Here is a 22,442-nt window from a genome sequence, read left to right as displayed (position 1 = left end):
ACAAAACAAAACCCAACAGCTTTGGGATGCCTTGGTGGCTCAGTCGATTAAATGTCTGCCTTTGGCTCAGGTGACAATCCCAGGGTCCTGGGATCGAGTCCCATATTGACCTTCCCTGCTCAGTGGGGAGCCTGCTTCTCCCTCCCGCCGCTACTCTCCCTGCTTGTGCTTCCCCTCTCTCTCTGATAAATAAATGAATACATCTAAGGGGGAAAAAAAAACCTAAAACCCGACAGCTTACAAATTTCTTTATCATTTTAAATGGTGCCACCACCAATTTCCCAAGCCAGACAATGAAGATTCACCCTTCATATCCCCTCTTTTAACCCTTACTTCCTATCTATCATAAATTCCTACTGATTATACCTATGAAATATCCTGAGTCTGCTTTGAATCCGCCCTCAGTTTCCATCTCCACTGCAAGCACGCAGGATACCACTGTTCCTTGCCTATATTCTTGCAACAACAACCTCTCTTTTCCATCATCAACCCACTGTGATCGAATTGTTTTTCCAAAATAAAGATCCAGTCCTGGCTGCAACCAGACTGCCCCAACTAAAACTCTTCAGTGGTTTTCATTTTCCCAGGGAGGAAAACAGAATCCTAGAAATGCCCTGTAAGTTCTAGTTCTTACAAAATCGAGGGGTTTTCTAACTCTCTCATATCTCTCTTGCTTTCCCTGCCTCCCTTCTAAGACATTATAAAATTCCTTCAGTTCTTAAAATGGGCTACGTTCCCTCCTACTTCAGGATCTATGCATTTGTTGACCCTTCTGTCTGGAATATAGCAAAACATACGAATTTCCGCTCATCATTTAGGTCTCAACTAATATGACATGTCCTTAGAGAAACTTTTAGTGACCTCACTATCCCCTATTTCATGTTTCCATATACACTACAATTTGTTTCAAGACATTCTTCATATTTTGTTTATACATTTTTATTTATTTTTGATTACTGTTATATCCTTCATTAAGCTGTAACTTTAATGAGGGTAGGACCATGTCTATTTTTCTCATCACATTATCCTCAGCACTTTGCACAGTCCCTAGCTCAATGGAGATACACATTAAAAATTATTTGAATAGAGGAATGATGAACATCATCATTTTACTTGTATTTGTAAAGTCTATTAGCTACAATGGACAGAAATTATGTAAAGACAGCACTCTAATCTGTCCAGAACTGTATCCTTAATTTCTAGTACAGTTACTGGCCCATAGAAGCTTTCAAGATATTATACTGAATGATTAAATTGGTTCCTCTCCATGACCTCTCCATGACCTAGCTCAGTAAATGGCACCATAACTTAAATGTTTGCCTCAAAACTTGTTTCTTTTCTTCACTTTCACATATTTAATTAATCATAAAAACTCACCTATTCTAAATCCTAAAAAATAAATAGATGGATAGATAGATAGATAAATACTTTCTACAGATTTAGTCCAGGCCTCCATCATCTCTCACAGAAATTATTACAACATCCACCTCTCTGGACTTGTGTCACTCTCGTATCTCCATTACTCATCCTCTGAGGGAATCATTCTAACTAGAATGTCCAAAATTGATACCTCCTGTTTAACTCCTACATTGATGTATTAATATATTTGGTATCATATTATAATGTGCGGGTAATTTTTAGTGACATAAAAAATGATTACACTGTAGCATTTGGTATAAAAATCAGGATAAGATCCTAATTTTGCTCTGTGAAAAAAATAATGCACAGGGGTATGTACAAGAAGAAAGAGGAAGGAAATGAGGAGATAGAGGAAGAGGAGGAGACAAAGATGTAGACCAATTAGTAAATGTGAACATCCCTGAATGATATAATTATATATGCTTCTCCTTTTTTACTGTATGACACACTTTCTACAGTGAACAAACAGTCCCTTTCAATTTTGAAAAGGGAAACAAAAGGTCATTTAAAAGTTTCTGACTTTTGGTTTCTGAAACAGTTCAAATCCCCAAGCATGACCAAAGCTATTAGCAAAGCGTTATTAATAGAAAAACAAGAAAGCCTATGACCAGGCTTAAATGGACAGATTTACCATGAGTATGTCATCCATGTTTTATATTCCTTCATGAAAAATGCACTAAGGCAAGTATGTGAATAAAATGCATCAATATTTCATGGTGTTCTGCACAGACATTGATGTTTGTAAAGGAAATCAAGAATCACAACTTCATTGCCTTCTGAACAAGCTGGCAACAGCTTCTCTAGGACTCTAGGACTGTAAGTCTTTGTGCTGTTACTGAACTCTGGTACTTTCCTGGTTCCGTGCCTTTGAAAGCACTCTCTCTCCACTCCTGGACTGCAGTCTCTCCCCTTCAAGTGCTCCCTTGCTTCTTTCTCTGTACACCCATAGCACGTAAGTATTCTGCTACTACAGAACTTATTACTCAGAGCTACCAACACGCATTAGTCTCCTCCAGCATTCTGTGGCTTCCTTGAGAACAGTAATAGTGCTATTTTATCTTGAATACCCATTATTTGGTGAAATGCCTGAATACGGTCCATTGGTGCTGAAGAGGTGGATTCAAAAACCAAGAAAGCATGGGTCTTATAAAAACAGATAAAGGATCATACACATATGTCTTATATATATGCACATATATCCACTATTTTAAGTGATTTAAAGCAATAAACTATTATAAACTATTTATTATTATAACACTATCAGTGCTCAAAATGAAGTGGCAAGAACTTAAGTGTCTCTTAATAAACGATGGGCCATGGGGCGCCTGGGTGGCTCAGTTGTTAAGTATCTGCCTTCAGCTCAGGTCATGAGCCCAGGGTCCTGGGATCAAGTCCCGCTTCAGGCTCCCTGCTCCATGCGGACCCTGCTTCTCCCTCTCCCACACCCCTGCTTGTGTTCCTCTCTCACTGTCTTATGTCAAAGAAATAAATAAAATCTTAAAAAAAAAAAAAGATGAGCCTTGATGTAAATGAAGAATTTGAAGAATCTGAAATCCTAATTTGATTTATTTAATATTCTTCTTTGGGTAACTGAGGGGAAGTTGAAGAAAGGGGAAAAAAAATAACTGATGCTCACTCATCACCAGTCCTAACCAACTACTAAATTATCTGTTCAATGCCATTAATCATTTTAAGAAAATTAAAGTTTTAAGGATCTAATACAAAAAATATGTTTAGCTCAATGTTTAAAAAATTTTCCCTGGCTTATAACTCAGAATATTATTTCCAAGAATGGCCTTAGTATCCCATGATGAAGTAGTCTTTATGTTACTTCAGTACATAGGTTCTCGATATTTTATCATAATATACTTCTTTTACTATAACTTTTCTTTGTGAATTTCAAGGTATTCAAGATTGATGTACAAAACAAACTTCATTTATTATGAGTTATGAATACTTTTTACACTGTAGTATCATTTTAGATTTTAAACAAAGGTTAAAATTACAAATATCACTTCCATTGTTTGCAATGCTAAAGTGCAAATATATAAGCGTGCAGAGACTTTTCCCTGGTTCGCTTTAATGGTTGATTAAGTTTGGACATCATGACGTATGCAGGTCTGAAGCCCAACATACTTCAGATTTCATCAATTCAGGTACTGTAACTACCAAAACTACGACAACAGTAAACTCTGGACATGCCAACTATGCTTCTTGAAGTATTAATGATGTCATCAGGAATAAGACTAAACTTAAATCAAACTGTTCTAAATCCAGGCACAACAAAATAAAATGTATCTTTTATTTCATCACTAGACATGGTACCAGTGAGCCTTTTGAAAAGTTAGGTTATTTAATAGATTTCTAGAAGTCTAGCACAGCAGGTTATAAACTACAATTTTAATAGTAGCACACACCTTCATATCATTCTTTTGTTTAATAGGAAATAATGAATTTCTTAGTTTGAGTAATTATTAAATACACAAATATGCATTCAACAAACTCAAATTGAGAACATTCTTTGAGATGATTAGATAACTTTAAAAAATATGTATATAGGGGTGCCTGGGTGACTCACTGGGTTAAAGCCTCTGCTTTCGGCTCAGGTCATGATTCCAGGGTCCTGGGACAGAGCCCCGCATCAGGCTCTCTGCTCAATGGGGAGCCTGCTCCCCCCCGCCGCCTGACTCTCTGCCTACTTGTGATCTCTGTCTTTCAAATAAATAAATAAAATCTTTTCAAAAAATATGAATATATACCTACATATACACATATACACAAAGAGTTAAATAGAAGATTAAGTAAAAACAAAACCCTCTTCTATTATTTGAGGGATTTGTGACTGGGAGTGGTTCTCAGAAATGCTGAAACTGGGTCACTCTACTGACAGAAGTTACCAGACATTTATTCACACCACTGTGAACACAGTGTTGCCTGAAAACCAGAGAGAATTAGAAGGCAAGGTAGTTTGAGAAGAACACTGGCAGGAGAGAATGAGAGGGGAAAAAAATGTTTCCCCTATTGTTTGTAGTTCCTGGGTGTGTATGACATAAATGAGTCAGTCAACTTCGTATTTTGCGTCTTCCACCACAGAATGAATGTATTAAAATACACACCTGAGATTCTTTTAATATTGAACATTTTAAGGCTCAATGGATAGAAAATTTGTATCATTTGTATCATATTCCAAAGTAGATGCTTAAGAAAATAAAACATTTAATTGATCAAAGAAAAAATACCAAATTATACTTACTCATAGAGCTCTGGCTCTTTAACCTTTCCAAGGTGGTTTAATAATTTAAATCTAATATAGCCATCCTCCATAGTTTCATCCAGAAGAGTCATAGTGAGAACAAAATAATAGGCTATAACACAAAAATATAGGATGCAATTCACATTATTATTTTTTTCCTTATTGTTGGTGTCTATGCAGATACACATATGTGTATATATGTAATGTATATATGTATGCAGTGTAAGCACATATTATATATGCACATAATATTGAGAGCCATTCATTTAGTACATGGGTAATACATTTTATTTTTTGGCAATTTTTAACTAGACTTGAAAATGAGGAATGAAAAAGCCTGCCAGACAGTCATAGGTATGGTGAAAAGCTGGCCAAATAATTAGAGAATACTAACTGGTCTGCACCAAGAAAATTCAGAATTTAGGTCAATGAGGCACTTTTTCGTTTTCAATAGCACAACCAAAGTAAACATGACAATGTTCCTTAATTATCTGATGAATAGTCTTAGGTAAAATTGCTTGACAAATACAACCCCCAGTTTCACTGGTTGCTTAGGAATGACTGTAAAATTAAGTATGTCTAGTTCTTCTTCAAAATGCCCCAGCTAAAATGTGGTATATATACACACAATGGAATACTATGCAGCCATCAAAAGAAATGAAATCTTGCCATTTGCAACGACCTGGATGGAACTAGAGGGTATCATGCTTAGTGAAATAAGTCAATCGGAGAAAGACAACTATCATATGATCTCCCTGATATGAGGGAGAGGAGATGCAACATGGGGGGTTAAGGGGATAGGAGAAGAGTAAATGAAACAAGATGGGATTGGGAGGGAGACAAACCATAAGTGACTCTTAATCTCACAAAACAAACTGAGGGTTGATGGGGGGGAGGGGTTTTGGGAGGGGGGGTGGGCTTATGGACATTGGGGAGGGTATGTGCTATGGTGAGTGCTGTGAAGTGTGTAAACCTGGCGATTCACAGACCTGTACCCCTGGGGATAAAAATATATTATATGTTTATAAAAAATAAAATTTAAAAAAAATGCCCCAGCTAAAAATTGATAGAGTAAATCTTCCAGAAGTAAGGATGCTGAACTTACCCCTATATTCAATATTGTCTGAGCTACACAGAAAGTTCTGACTCCCTGGGAGGTTTGTTTGTTTGTTTGTTTAGCACAAGAAGAATTTATTAGGAAATATGTAGTTCAAATAATTACTGAGGGCCAGAGAATAAGGCTCTGCCAGAAACACCAACCTAAAAATTACAGCCCAGAACTGCTTCAAGATCCCACTACTTCCACCTTCAAACAAGAGCTAGAAGATTAGCGGAGATTGCAAGTTTAAGATACTTTCATTTCTATGATGGGAAGATGTTGGTACATCTGGAGGGGAAATACCGAAAAAAAGGGAGGATTTAAATTCACAGCAAAGAGCTATTTTTAAGTGCTCACTAAGTCTACCCCTTTTACCACTTAACATCAATAACCACTTTTCCTCCCATACTTCAAGTAAGATGCCATTATTACTTAGATGCCCAGCCCCCAGTCCCAAGAACAGCTAAGTGGACTACATTTTGCTACAATCTGGTGTAAGATGATACCCATTCTTCTAGTTCTATCCCAATCTTGTTGTGATACTGTAACTTAAGGACTAGAATGCGCAGTCCATCTCCATCATACCTTACATAAGAGAGGTAGACACTAGTCCCTGTACTGTGAACCATCTTAGAAAAAAAATGTACAAAAAACAGAACAAGGACCATGAAATTTTCCCGTGAAAATACACGTCTAAAATCATGCATGCTAGCTGTTAAATGCTGCTACTAACCAGGCAAGAGTAGTAACTTCTTTTATTCCTGATGCTGAGTACTACCTCCAATAAGGAAGTGTATTTATCTCTGGACCTCATCAATTTCTAACACAAGACAGTTGAAGACCACTTCTTACTTTGAAGCGACTGCTCAGCTTTAGACAAAATACTTTGTTCCACCTCACCCAATAAAGCAGATGCTCAGACTTTCTCAGGTAACTTCTGGTAGCATGGCACGTTGAGATGTTATAGAATAACCCCAGCTCTCGCTACAAGTACATGGAAATGAAGAGCGTACAATCCCTAAATCAAATACACAACCAAGCTCAGATGAAGGTAGGAAAAATACCAGGAAGCAGAAATGCGGAGGAAGTAAAGGCAAAACTTAAGACGGACTAAAGCTCTGGATACCTTCAGGACTTGAGAACAGGATGTAGGGAGGCTGCGGCTGCAGTGTCAGCTTCCACGCACAGGAGACCCGATGCCAAGTGACAGAGCTGAAATGAAAGTCCCCGCTCAGAGCCAGAGACCTTAATTCTCTGCTTTGCCATTCAAAGAGGAACTTGGAAAATTTTTCCTACTGGCTGTCTATGAGTCTTAGATGGGGGTAAAATTTTACCAAGACTAAATAAAACTCCAGGTAACATGGAATTATTTTTATAAGATTTCCTTTATTTCTTTATTTGAGAGAGAGAGAGAGAGATAAGCAGACTCTGCCCTGAGCATGGAGCGGACACGGGGCTCAATCTCAGAATCCTGACATCATGACCTGAGAGGAAATCAAGAGTCCCATGCTTAACCTACTGAGCCATCCAGGTGCCCTGGTAATATGGAATTTAAATTAGCACTCATCACTTGGTGAAAACTCCCCAACCCCTCCAAATTATATTAAAAATGCTCCAAGACTATGCTATATAAATTCTGGAAAAAACAAAATCCAACTTGCTCTGAAGAAAGAATTTTGAAAAGCTGACTACTGAGTTTTTTATATATTAAAAGAATACATGAGTCTTTAATTTGAAATAGCACAAATATCTTTCTTTAATTTTTAAGACACTTAAAATGACCACTGAGACTAGAAAATGATAATAATAAATCAAAAATAAATAGATTAATTAATTAATTAATTCAACCAGAAGAAAACTATAGATTATCGGCCGGATACAATTACACTGACAATAAATGAAGAAAATTTATCTGAAAAGAAAATGAGTATCTTCAAAGTGCTGAGTGAAAATACTCTCAATGTAGAATTCTATCTTGAATTAAATTTGCATTCCAGAGTAAGGAAAAGATAAGGTCATTTTCAAGGAAATAAACAAACCGAAAGAGACCAGTAGTAAAAAGTCACTAAGGGTGTATTTTAGTAAGATAGGAGTTAGACTCAGAAGGAAAAAGTGGTAGAGGGAAAAGAGAACAAGAAAAAAGGTAGAAAATTGGGGCGCCTGGGTGGCCCAGTGGGTTAAAGCCTCCGCCTTTGACTCAGGTCAGGATCCCAGGGATAGAGCCCTGCATTGGACTCTCTGCTCAGCAGGGAGCCTGCTTCCCTTCCTCTCTCTCTGCCTGCCTCTCTGCCTACTTGTGATCTCTGTCTGTCAAATAAATAAATAAAATCTTAAAAAAAAAAAAAGGTAGAAAACTAAAATTGGCAAATAGGGTGAGGATTTGTTGTAATGATAACATTCCTAAAAAATACTGATTGTTAAGTAACATGTGAAATAAAATACTATAGAACATATTATTCAAGACAGAAAAGAAAACACAGGTTCAGAGTCTCTATGAGATAAATTGTTGTTGTGATAGAATCAGATAAAATTGGGAGTCAAAATGCAATTTTATGCATAAACCGTCTTGAACTCTTACACATGTAAGAAACCACAGCCTCAGAACACATAAACCTAAAATCTAAACAAAGTTGCTGCCTGCTTAGAAACAAAAGATTTAAATAGGACTCAAATTCCAACATAATAAACAAAATGTCCAGGATGTGACTGAAAATTGCCCATTATACCGAGAACAAAGACAACCACAACTTTGGTGAGAAGGGACAATGAAATGATGCCAATATTGAGATGAATCGGATGCTGGGATTATCTGACAAGGATTTCAAAGAAGCCATCCCAAAAATGCTTCAAAGTCAGTTAGAGCCTCTTGAAAAAATGAATAGAAAGATGTGAGCAAAGAAATGGGAGCTGTTGGGACGTCTGGGTGGCTCAGTGGGTTAAGCCTCTGCCTTAACTCCGCTCAGGTCATGGTCTCAGGGTCCTGGGATCGAGCCCCGCATCGGGCTCTCTGCTCAGCAGGAAGCCTGCCTCCCCCCCCACCCCGTCTCTCTGCCTGCCTCTCTGCCTACTTGTGATCTCTGTCTGCCAAATAAATAAATAAAATCTTAAAAAAAAATGGGAGCTGTAAAGGAAAACAAAGTAGAAACTACATACGCGAAAGCTACGGTAATGTATATAAAACTCACTGCATGTGCCTGTTGGTAGGTGGATGATGGAGGAAAGAAATCAGCGAATGTGAGCACAGATCAACTGGCCAGTCAATTGCAGCAACGGAAAGAAAAGAGACTGAGGGAAAAACGGGGGCCTCGGATAGCTGTGAGACCACAACAAAGATACAGTATCTGTGTTACCATGTCAGGAAGAAAGAAAGCGGCACCAAAGAGTATTCAAAGAAACAATGGCCAGGGATTTTCTAAATTTGGTGAAGAAAACAAATATGCAGATTCAAGAAGCTGAGTGAACCTGAAATAAAATAAACCTGAACAAATCTTACCCAGTCGTATCATCATTAAATGTCAGAAAACAAAAAACAAAGAAAAAATTGAAAGCAGCCCAAGACAAATGATGCATTATCTATAGGAGAACACCAATTTGAGTCACAATGGATTTTTTTTTAAAGATTTTATTTATTTATTTGACAGACAGAGATCACAAGTAGGCAGAGCAGCAGGCAGAGAGAGAGAGGGAAGCAGGCTCCCTGCTGAGCAGAGAGCCCGTTGTGGGGCTCAATCCCAGGATCCTGAGATCATGACCTGAGCCCAAGGCAGAGGCTTTAACCCACTGAGCCACCCAGGTGCCCTGGATTTTTTTTTAAATCTGAAATAATGGAGGCTAGCATTTTTCACACATTATGTGGCACCTTTTTCAAAGGCCAAAAGAAAGAGCTCAGCTCTGAACCTCATATCCAGCAAAACTATCCTTTGAGAATAAAGGAGGAATAAAGGCACACTAAGACAAAGAAACGCTTAAGGAATTTCTTATTAGCAGACTCAATCTCTTAAATATTGTAAGAAGGGATTTCTTCAAACAGAAACGAATTGAAATCATCTTAATGCATCAAAAACAAAGAGGTAAAAATGGGAAGGGAAGACAGCTGCATACACACAATAGATTACCCTTTTCCTTGTGAATTTTATATACTTGATGATTGAGACCAAAATTATCACACAATCTGCTACTCAAGACAATGAGTTTTTAAAGTGGAGAATGTAAAGAAACCAAAATGCAAGTCAAGTTCTCACACTTCACAGAAAATGTTGATATCGGGAAACTGTGAAAAATCCTATGTGCTTACTGTCATGGTGGTAGACCTCTCCAAATATATCCACGTCCTAATCTCTGGAACCTGTGAATATGTTACCTTAAATGGCAAAGTATAATTAAGATCTCAAATGGAATTAAAATTGCTAATCAGCTGCCCTTGAAATGGGAAGATTATCTGATTTATCCAAGTGGGAGCTGTGTAGTCACAAAACCTTAAAATCACAATCACAGCCTGTAAAATCACAATCAAAATCACAATCACAGCCTGTAATCACAAAACCTTAAAAGCAGAAGAGGAAGACAGAAGAGAATCCTAAAGAGAGATGTGAAGCAAAAAGGGTTGAAGAGATGCAGTGGGTGTGAGGGAAGACTCAAGCCACCACTGGGGAAGAAGAGGCCATAAACCAAGGAACGCAGCCAGCCACCGGAAATGCAAAAATTCAAGGAAACAGGTTGTCCCCTAGAGCCTCTTGAAATACAGTCCTGCTGACACCCCAGTTTTTGCAGTGACACCTGTGTCAGTCTTCTGACCTCTACAGGACTAGAAAGATAATAGATTTTTGCTTTTTTAAGCCATTAAATTTGTGGTAATTTGTTATGTTAGTGACAGAAAATGAATCCATATTTTAATGTGAAGGATGGGAAGCTCTTGTAACAAATACCTAAAATAAGGAAGAGGTTTTTTAAATCGGCAATGAACAGAAGCTTAAAGAACTTTGAGAAGCATGATAAAAAAACAAAACAAAACAAAACAAAACACCTAGATTACCTTGAACACATTGTTAGTGGAAATGCAGATGGTAACACCCCCGCTGGTGAGGCCTCAGAAGGAAGGGACATGTTATTGGAAACTGGTAGAAAAAAGAATACCTGCGAAATAGTCACAGAAAGCCTAACAAAATTATGTCCTGAAATTATATGGAAAGCAGAAGTTGTAAATAATTCTGGCCTTGTTTCTTATTGGTGTTTACGGCGAAACTGGGAGAGGAAAAATGTAAATTGAGATAAAAGTGTCACACGAAGACCAATGTGGACAGAATGATTTGAAGAATTCTTATCTTATCAGGTTTCCGAAAGATACTGACACTAAGAATCGTTATCAGGAAACCACGCTCTAGAGAAAAATCCAGGAGTATGGCTAGATAACCCTTTGGCTTAGAAGGATCAAAAAGTCAGTATTCAGTAACACAAAAGGCTCTTCGGAAAGGTTAAGTATGCGGTTCTTAGATTCCCTCAGCCATCTCAGCAGAAAGCCAAAATAGAGATAGGATTATCTACAAAAGATATTTGGAAGTACCTCTCTTTTAACAGAATGAATCTCTGGCAGATATGGACATCTACAAGGTTTCTGACAATGTTGTAGTAGCATAAACCATGCCAGCTTGGACGGAAGGAGACAGGGTACAAAATGAAAGAATGTTGTTGGACCTCCAAAATTTTTCAGGCAAGGAACAGACTGTTAAAACTATTCAGCTGTAAGCATAAGTTACCACTGATACAAAAAAAAAATAAATAAAATAAAGTAAAATAAAAAGAAGAAAGAACAAAGAAAAAAGATGACTCTAAGAAGCTAGAACATGGAGTCATGAACCCACAGAGCAGATCCCAGGGGAAATAAATCACAGGGAATTATTCCCAACCCTTGAAACCAAATGGGATTTGCCTCATTGGACTATAAAATTGCTTCAGACTATTGCCTCCATTTCCTTTCATTTTTTTTTTTCCCCTTTTGATATTATGACTAGTATCCTATGCCTGTCTCACCAATGTATTTTGGGAGCAGATAACTGAGTTTCACAGACTCACAAATGAAGGTAATTGTGCCTATGGGTGGATTCTACCTAGAGCTTTATCCAAATCTGATTTAGATTTGGAATCGAATGATATGATTTGGAATTTTTTATCTGATGACATTAGGTGAGATTTTTTGACTTCGAGTTGATGTCATAATGAGTTGATAATATTGGAGACCAACAGAATCTTACTGACATATATTGAACACTGCACCCAACAAAAACAGAATATACATTTATTTCAAGTGCCTGTAAAATAGTCACCCAGATAAACTATATCCTGGACTATTTAAAAAAATTCAAAAATTTAAAAAATTGAAATTATATAGAATTTGTTTTCTAAACATAATGACCCTAAATAATATAATCAACGACAGAAATCAGTAATAGAAGGACAACAGGAAAATCTCTAAATACATGGAATTAAACAACATGCTTGTAAATAACCCATGGTCAAAAAACCTACAGTAGCAAACAATGCTTTCTTCTAAGATTAGGAATAAGACAAGATGTCTGTTCTCACCATTCTTATTTAACATAGTACTGGAAGTACTAGCCACTGAAACAAGTCAAGAACGAGAAATAAAAGGTATACAGATTAGGAAGGAAGAAGTAAAAGTTTCTCTTTATTTGCAGATGATACGGTTGTTACATAGAAAACTCTAAGAAATCTATCTTAAAAATCTAAGAAATAATAAATGAATTCAGCAAGGCACCAAGAAGCAAGCTCAATACAAAATATTCAGACCTGTTCCTACAAACTAACAACTGACACGGAATATAAAATTTTTTAAATATCATTTAAAATCACTCCAAAAATATTTAAAAATAATTATTTAGGCACACATGTATCAAAAGATACACAGGGCCTCTGTGCTGAAAATTACAAAATGTTGATGAAAGAAATCAAAGAAATCAAAGAATCAAAGTAAGTGTAGAGACGTAACATGTCTATGTATCAGAAGACAACATGGTGAAGATGTCAGTTCTCCCCAGATCAATCTATAGGTTTAATGCAATTCCTAACAAAATCCCAGCCAAAGTTTTGTAGATGCAGAGAATCTCATTTTAAATTTTTATTGAAAGGCAAATATCCTAGAATATCTAAAATCATCACGACAAAGAAGAATGAAGAAGAAATAGTCATTCTATCTGATATTAAGGCCATAGTATTAGCTATAGTCATTGATAATGTGTGATATTGGAAAAGGGATAAGCAGATAAATAAAGGACAGAAAATGGAATCTAGACCAAACAGAAATATGCCTAAACAAGTATGCTTAACTGATTTTTGATAAACGTACAAAAGCATTTCAATAAAGCAAAGATAGCCCTTTTTCAACAAATAGTGCTGGAGCGAATGGAAATCCACAGGCAAAAAAACAAAAAACAAAAACAAAAAAACTGGACCTCAACCTAAACCCCACATACCATACAAAAACTAAATCAATCTGTAATGAATTACAGACTTGAATGTAACACATAAAACAAATAACACTTTAAGAAAAAAAAATGTGGGAAAAAATCTTCAGGACCTAAACTCAGCAAAGAGTTTTCAGACACAAAAAACATGTTCTATGAAAAGAAAAATGATAAATTAGATTTCATCAAAAGTAAATGCTTTTGCCCTTGTAAAAGCCCTTGAAAAGAAGATGAAAAGATAGTCAACTTATAGACTGGGAGAAAATATTTGCAAACCAAGCATCCAACCAGGCCTACTGTAAAAATATAGGAAGAAAACTCTCAAAACTCAACACCTACAAAAAATGCAGTTGGAAGATGGGCAAAAGTCACGAATTCATATTTTACCAAAGACGATATGCAGGAAAGACATTCATTATCATAAACCATCAGAGCGACAAAGATTAAATCTATAGTAAGTCATCACTATCCACCTATTAGAATGAATAACTTTTTTTAAATGATGACAACACTAACCGCTAGTGAGAAATCAGAGAAACTGGATCACTCATACTTTGCTGGGGGGATTGCAAAATGGTACAGCGCACAGAAAAACACTTTGTCATTCTTATAAGGCTAATTAGCTTCTGACCCAGCAGTTGCATTCCTAGGCCTTCATAAAGGAGAAATAAAAATGTAAATTCACATAAAAACTTGTATATAAATATTCATAGCAGCTTTATTCGTAACAGCCAAAAACTAAAAAGATCCCTGATACCCTTCAAGAGATGAACAATTAAACAAACTAAAAAAATCAAATCCTTATTTGAATTGGACTCTAATAAATTTAAGAGTTCCTTGAAATTACATGATGGAATTTAAGTGGGTAGGAAGAACATTTTGGAGGAAATATAAATTAGTATATAAAAGCAATCATTTGTTCACTTGTTGAAAATGTTAACTTACTACAGAATGGACTCCTGCCAGTAGTATCCAAAAACACAGTGGTCTCTTTTCTTGCATTTAAAACATCTTTCCATAGCTCAGCTTGATAACCTAAGATTTGAGAAAGAAACATTAGAAACCAGATTTCCATCAAAGAGCATACAAAGCTTTCAAATCACTAAAGCAACTAAAGAATCAATGTGTTATAACAATAATTATGATGATAATTTATGATTTTTATAACTTAAAACCACTTTCCAAATAATTTTATAGTCTATTCATTTTAATTACATTATAAATCAAATTCAAGATTCACAAACAAATGCCCTCCCTGGAAACCTTATCAGAGCTGCGCGGACTCCATACGGCTACAATCCATTTGTAGCAGTTTTTACTATTTTTCATAAATTCAGAATTTTACATGTACCTCCTTTTAGTAAATTCAGCAGAATAAAATGGTTAGATAAAACAAACACAAAATTTAGTTCCATGAGTACAGCTCCCAGTTCTCCTATGTATACATATTCATAGATGTATGATGCATGTGTAACATAAGTGTGTTATATAGATAACATCTATATACACTATATTCCAGATACCTATGTTATTAGTACATTTGAAATATTATCACATATACACATATATTTAAAATGCTTCCTACTTTATGTACTTGTCTATTCCCACATCACTACCACCGAACTTGAAATCTTAATGTAATAGAAAGAACACTGAATTGAGAATTAAGTTTAACTCTATTTCTCACTTGTGTCCTTACATAATCCTTCTGTTCACACTGGGTCACAGTTTTCTCACTTAAATGGAAAAGCAATGAGACCAGAAAAGCAATCCCCAACATGAGGTCTGGAGAAAAAAAAAGGAATCCCACAAGATGTCTTCTGGACAGAAGGGGTCTATGAGAAAATAGGTCTGGCAAAGCCTGCAGATTGCCTGCCTCTCTTAGCAATTCTCTATGTGCCTTAGTATAAACCTCCTGCCCAAGAAAACTGCAGAAAGCTGTTTAATTCAGCCACTGTAATTGCTTCCCATTTCATTGAGCCCCTTCGGCTTTGGAAACATTTCTAGCAGATCCTGATCATGACACTGATAAGATGTTACATGCTCATGACAAGCTTGGGGTCTGGTGATCTCTTCAGAAAATCCTGAGCAAAAAACAGCCTCTGAGACTCTTTCAGCTCTACCGTTCTATTTTTATGTGGATTCTTTTTTCCTCTATAATTTCCCACCGCCAGGCTGTCGTTATCGAAAGTTGCAATACATAACCGCTCTTGCCAAGATTTATCGATTTGGAAGGTGTGAACCATATATGATTCATGCCTACTTGCTAATAGCAAATGAAAAGCTAACTATGGTTTACACCTCTCCACTTGCTCCTAAGACTTACCATAAAAATAAAAACCCTCAGTGCCACTAAAAATGCACAAATCTCAAGAAAAAAAAAATGTAGTCTCTTTCTTTAGTGGAAATACAGGTGAATGATAGTGAGATTCCTTTACAAAGCAAGAGCAAGGGTCATCATGGACCACCAAATTTGCACACTACATTGAGCACAGTTGCTTAAATTACACTGAGCCGTTGATTAAATTCTCTTCACTAAACACCTTAAAAATATTTAGTAGGAAATAAACTGTTTTCTCTGGTTGTTCCACAGGTAATTTTTCCATAAAGTGCTAACATGTTCACAAGTAAATATGGAAGCTTCCAGCAAAAATACTAGCAATTATGTGATTCATTTTCCATTGAAACTTAGAGTAATTATAAGTCTCGCTTACCTAGCCTAGGACATGATTTGCCCTTGTTGTAGTCACAGTCTACACATGAACCAGCTTTGAAATCTTCATATGAAGGACAAGGAAATGAAACAAAATTGCACTTTGTCTCCAAAGAGGCCATGAACAAGTAAACTGCTCTCTGGTGGTCGCATTTAATATATTGAATTCCTGAAGTGTTAAAAATCAAGCAGAGGAAGGACAGATGTATTAAACCAAGTTCAAGTAAACTAGAGAAAAATTAAAGGTCACGTTCTACTCAATACTACGTGCTTATGAATATTAAAGTGTTGACTACAATGCAGTTTTATCTCAAGCGATTAAATAAGTAGTAACATTGAAAATTTAAATTTAGTAAGCTTTTACATGAGATTTATAAGAAATTTTTCTGAAGTACTAATTACCACAGGAAAAAAAATGTTCAGTTTCAATAATTTGACAAACTCCATAAACACAGTGCTACCATAGTTAATAACTCTGTGCACATCTTTCCCTTCTAACCTCACACCACTAACATTTCTACTCAGTGTCAGAGAGGACCAGGAAACCAGGTAACATTAAAGCTTTATCATGTCTATTTCTTTCTCCAACGCCTCACATCCTTATAACATTTGACCAAACTTCTCTAGCCACAGTGGCCTTTTGCTGTGTGTTACTTGACAAGTTGTCATTGTAGACATCAAAACATTGCTTCCTATGACTCTGAGGTGAGCCAAATTCCACACCTGGAGCAGCGGCTCGGCTACTTATTTAAGAACTGAGTGCAACAGGGCGCCTAGGTGGCTCAGTGGGTTAAGCCTCTGCCTTCAGCTCAGATCATGATCTCAGGGTCCTGGGATCGAGCCCCCGCATCAGGCTCTCTGCTCTGCAGGGGGCCTGACCCCTCCTCTCTCTCTGCTTGCCCCTCTGCCTACTTGCGATCTCTCTCTCTGTCAAATAAATAAATCTTAAAAAAAAAAAAAAAAAAAGACAAACCTTAAGTGACTCTTAATCTTACAAAACAAACTGAGGGTTGCTGGGGGGAGGGGGGTTGGGAGAGGGGGGTGGGGTTATGGACATTGGGGAGGGTATGTGCTATGGTGAGTGCTGTGAAGTGTGTAAATCTGGCGATTCACAGACCCGTACCCCTGGGGATAAAAATATATTATATGTTTATAAAAAATAGAAAATTAAAAAAAAAAAAAAGAACCGAGTACAAGAGATTATGAATCTGTGCTTGTACGGTATCGGAGTGATGGTAAAGATTAAATCCTGATACCAAACTCATGTTACAGGACACCCGGGCCCTCAGTGCTTCTTCACCAACTTAGCACTTCGAATGTTTAAAATCATGAAATAAACGGGGCGCCTGGGTGGCTCAGTGGGTTAAAGCCTCTGCCTTCGGCTCAGGTCATGATCCCAGGGTCCTGGGATCAAGCCCCGAGTCGGGCTCTCTGCTCCGCGGGGAGCCTGCTTCCTCCCCTCTCTCTCTCTGCCTGCCTCTCTGCCTGCTTGTGATCTCTCTCACTCTGTCAAATAAAATAAAATAAAATAAAATAAAATAAAATAAAATCATGAAATAAAGCTGTTGAAGCTAATGCAATGGATCCCACCATGACCAGATGGGATACCGACTGCTAAACTTTATGAACTGAGAAAAATCCAATTCAACCATTTTTTGCCAATTACTCCCCCGAATCATGAGCAAGGGTGATCAAAATCTTACCCACAGATTAAAAAGGAAAAAAGTAAATTTGATTTTCTTTCATCATTTGAATCATATGTAATTCATTCAAATGATATGTAATTCATTCATTGGTATACCTGATAAAATGGACTTAGGACAGCCAGGTTGTGTTTTTCCTCCATTTGGATAAAAATCTATATGTCCCACGGGCTCTTTAATGCCTAAACCTAGAAAGAAAAACACTCAGAAATCACAAAGTGAATATAATCAGGTCAACAACACTTTTACAAAATAAAATCTCCTATAAATTCCACTGAAAGTGACTCCTAAAATTTGAATTGAAAATAAAACAGAGGCCATTTTTTTTAAAAGATGCATTTTTCTGGTATTAATGCCTCACATTAATTCCTCATGAAAATTATATGTCATTAATTTAACATATTTACCAGTCACCAATTTACTATGGGTCCATGGCAGTTCCAGGAGCCACACATATATAAGAAAGAAAGTATAACAGAGCAAAACTCCTTTCTGTAGTAGAAATTACATCTTGGTCGAGAAAGACGTAAAAAACAAGTACAGATACGGTTATGTCAGAGCATAAGTGCTGAAGAGAAGACACAAGGGGCCTAAGAGGACCCTAAGTGCCTGGTCAGGGTGGTAGGCTGGTTGCACTTTGAAGTAGTTTGGTTAGGGAATTTCCTATTAAGGCAGTAGAGTCACACAGTGACACGAAGGATGTGAGTGAGATAGTGAGACACGTAGGAAATTATGTGAGCATACCTAAAGTACTCAAAGAGGCCAGGTTAGCCAGAGCATACGGTGTAAGAGGGAGCACCGGAGGAAATCAAGTCATATAGGACCTTTTAGGCTAGTGGGATTGATGAGGGAGCAGGAGGCTGGCTGAGGACAAAACAAAAGCTAGCACCTTGCACCCCCTCTCCACCCGCTCCCCTTGGCAATATGTGTCACATTCCTCAGGCACCTCTGACTGCCCTAAAAGAAAAACAAATAGTTAACTTGCAGAGATCACAATCCTGCAAGACAGGAGTCTCCCTTGGTTTACAAATGTCCTTGAGATTTACAATGAAGAAGTTACCTTATCAATAGCCCAATTTCCAGAGGCACATAACTCAGTTCCTCAAGCCTTAATGTCACCCTCCCTTCCATAAACAAAACTGAAGGAGGCTGAGGTAGAAGAAAAAGTAAATAAAGTTAAATTTCTTCTAAACCCAAATCTCACTAACAAGGACGCTTGATAGCAGGAATGTAACATTCCAACAGGAGACTCCCAATTGTCTTTATGTTAGTGCCTCATTAGAGTTTGAAAGCGGCCTTGGCTTGATAGTAACCAGGCTTTCAGTATCCTGACAGTCCTCCTTACCCCAATAGCCCTTCTGAACACCCCTTTGTCCTCACCTACCCAACTCCTGTGTATATAACCAGCCACTCCTCACATCCCCAGGGCAGCATCTCCGTCTGCCCACGGGTCCTGTCCCCATGCTCTAATAAACCACCTTTTTTCACCAAAGACGTCTTAAGAATTCTTTCTTAGCCGTCGGCTCCGAACCTCACCCCACCGAACCTCACCTAGGTTCAAGAACTTAATCAGGATCATTTGCTTACACTCTGGATTAGGCCTAAGACTTGGTACTAGATTCACTAACTAGAAAAAACTACATAAGCTGCTTCAGCTGGAACAAAGTGGGCCAGAGTGACAGAAATGTGCAGCTATGTCTTAAGGGTGTCGGTATATCTGCGGATCCTCCGGGCATTGGGTAAGGTGCAAATGTTCGGTCCACTATTACCAACATGGGGGTTAAAACCTAGGGAAGTCATGGGAATGAGACAGGGTAGCAAGCTCAGAATACTTGGGGAACGTGATAAGATCTGAAAATCTTGCTGCGAAGTCCGGACTGATGATGCTCTGGCTTAAGGCACAAGAAATTTCCTACACGATTAACTCTTGAAAGTGATCCACAATAGATTTACATAGCAAAGACAAACACTTGGGTCTGACAGTAGGATTAAGATGCAGGACGGGATTTAGTGACAGTACCTAACAGAATAAGATAGCTGCTGGTGAGGTTAGCAGAGCCTGAGGACACTGGGCCTGTGCGTTTTAGGGGAGGGGAGTCAGTGTGTAAGGAAATGCAAAGTACAATTCAGATAACCTCATCAGAACTCCTTAGAATCCAGGGAAGTATGAGAGTGATTTGACTGTGACCTGCTGAGGGTATGCTAGCCAATCCCTCTTGACATTCCATCATCTGTTTGCATTCTCTTAAATATGACCAAAAAAAAAGTAAGTCCAATAATTTTTTTTTTTTTTTTAAATTTTGGAGATCGTTACAATTTCCCTATTCTGAATTCAACATGGAGTTCCAAGACTAGGAGTTCCAGGTTGGAGACATCATTTTCTCCAATCTGCCACTAAAGTAGAATCAAACCAAGAAGACTCCTCGGCAATCAGGGAGAAGCAAAAGACATATTTATATTCACTTACCAGCAGCCCTTGATTCATTGAGGCATGTTTTTCCCCTTTACCAGAAGGAAGGGGCAGAGAAGTTTGGTCTATGTAGCTCATTCATTCCCTTGGATTCAAGGCAGGTAAAGAGAGGAGCTATGGTTTTTTAAACTTTCTTTTTATTATAATTTAATATACATGCACTCAAACAAGAACATAAATCTACAGATTATTATAAAGCAAACAGCCACTATTTATAACTATCACACCCATGTCAAGAAATAGCACCTAGAAATCCCTAGCTCTTACCTAATTACCAGCTTCTCCCTTCCTTTATAAATAATAACATCTTTTAATAATTTTTTTGCTATTCTTTACCTTCCAAGGATGCCTCCCAAAACATCACAGCTTAGATTTGCGCATTTTGGAACTGTATATAAATTGACTCATATTTCATGTAGCTTTTGTGTAACCCTTTTATTATAAACTTGCTTTTTTATAATAATCCAAATTGGGTGTGATTCATTATCTATTTTTATATGTTGCAGAATTGGTTTACTAATATGATGTTTACATAGAATTTTTGCATCCACGGTTATAATAGAGAATGTCTACAAATTTTTTCTGTAATGTCTATCTCGAATTTTGACATTTTTATGATGGCTTTTAAAAAAGTTATAAACAGTTTCCAATTCTTTATTATTCTTTGAAATCATTTGTGTGAAAGTGGTCTTACTTTTCCTTTAATTGTTTGATAGAGATGAATAATTTGCCTAGAATTTACTTTGTTGGAAGTCTTTAAATTACAAGTTTAATTTCATTAATATTTATAGAACTACTATTTTCTTTCTTAATTTCTCAGTTTGGTAAATGCTTTTGCTTTTTCATAAAAATTTTTCTATTTTATATACCATAACATATAATCACACATTTTCATATTTATTTGCATAATATTGTTCATTACATCATAATGTGATCAATTTCATACCTGTAGTATCTGTAAAACTTTTTCTATTTCATTTTATTTTTTCATATATATATGTATATATATATGGATTTTATTTATTTTTCAGAGAGAGTGAGTGAGTACACAAGCAGGGGGAGCGGCAGACAGAGGAAGAAACAGGCTCCACAACTAACAATGTGCCCAAGTGGGACTTGATCCCAGGACCCTAGGATCATGACCTGAGCCAGAGGCAGACACTTAACTGACTGAGCCACCCAAGTGTCCCTTTATTTGTTTTTAAGGTTTTATTTATTTATTTGAGAGCGAGAGAGGGAGAGCGAGCATTAGTGGGGGAAGGGCAGAGGGACAGAGAAAAGCAGGGAGCCAGGTGCCGGGCTTGATCCCAGGACCCTAAGACCGGAGCAAAGGGCAGATGCTTAACCTACTGAGCCATCCAGGTGCCCTTTTTAAAATTATTGATATTCACTGTGCCTTCTATTTTTGTTCTATTTTTTCTCCCCAAGAATATATTGAAGGGTGGATATATAAAGTTTAAGCATTCTATATTCCTCCATTTCATGGAAATTCTGTGTCCCTCATTTGCAATGGTTGTGAAAAGATTAATCAAAGGTACCAACAATGTGGCATCAAGTGGTAAGTTAGGTCTGATAGACTGGTCATGTAGAGATGTTGGGTCTGAAAGACAATAGAAACAGTTTTTTTTTAATTAGGAAACGCCAAAAATTCAAAGAAAAATAATAAGCCTGGGTGGCTCTGTGGCTCAGTGGGTTAAAGCCTCGGCCTTTGGTTCAGGTCATGATCCCAGGGTCCTAGAATCTAGCCCTGCATTAGGCTCTCTGCTCAGCAGGGAGTCTGCTTCCTCCTCTATCTCTGCCTGCTTGTGATCTCTGTCTGTCAAATAAATAAATAAGATCTTTGGGCCAACTGGGTGGCTCAGTGGGTTAAAGCCTCTGCCTTCGGCTCAGGTCATGATCTCAGGGTCCTGGGATCGAGCCCCGAATCGGGCTCTCTGCTCGGCAGTAAGCCTGCTTCCTCCTCTCTCTCTGCCTGCCTCTCTGCCTACTTGTGATCGCTATCTGCCAAATAAATACATAAAATCTTAAAAAAAAAAAAAAAGAAAAATAATAAAAAAGTATGAAGAGCTAATTCAAAGGCCACAGGCAAAGCTGAAGTTGGGATTTCAGAAACAAGAGCTCAGAGAACTGCAGAGAACTGGGCAGCAGGTGCACTGTGTGTGGGATAAATAAGTGAACTTGGATTCCAAAGAAGGAACAGAATGATAGGCAAAGAGAGGCTCAGTCCCCTGGCATGTAGCCATAGAAGCTGAAAAGTTGTGCTCTGTGGCATCTATGGCATTTGTATCTCTCACAAAGGAATTGGTA

General features: G+C 37.4%; 1 protein-coding gene across 1 annotated transcript in view; it reads right to left on the bottom strand.

Annotated features, from left to right (window-relative positions):
* The window catches only part of LIPI (lipase I), a 60,575-nt gene that overhangs the window by 10,102 nt on the left and 28,031 nt on the right, over positions 1–22,442 (bottom strand). Inside the window, exons 6-9 of the mRNA XM_032877988.1 lie at positions 17,764–17,853; positions 15,964–16,026; positions 14,195–14,284; positions 4,673–4,784 (exon numbers count right to left, since the gene is read on the bottom strand). Coding sequence (XP_032733879.1) covers positions 4,673–4,784; positions 14,195–14,284; positions 15,964–16,026; positions 17,764–17,853 — 355 coding nt within the window. The remainder of the gene's footprint in view (positions 1–4,672; positions 4,785–14,194; positions 14,285–15,963; positions 16,027–17,763; positions 17,854–22,442) is intronic.

Source organism: Lontra canadensis, unplaced genomic scaffold (genome assembly GCF_010015895.1).
Source record: "Lontra canadensis isolate GAN:19392208 unplaced genomic scaffold, GSC_riverotter_1.0 scaffold62, whole genome shotgun sequence".
Lineage (NCBI taxonomy): Eukaryota > Metazoa > Chordata > Mammalia > Carnivora > Mustelidae > Lontra > Lontra canadensis.
The sequence above is the reverse complement of the archived record's forward strand: the minus strand, read 5'-3'. Positions and strand labels throughout refer to the sequence as shown.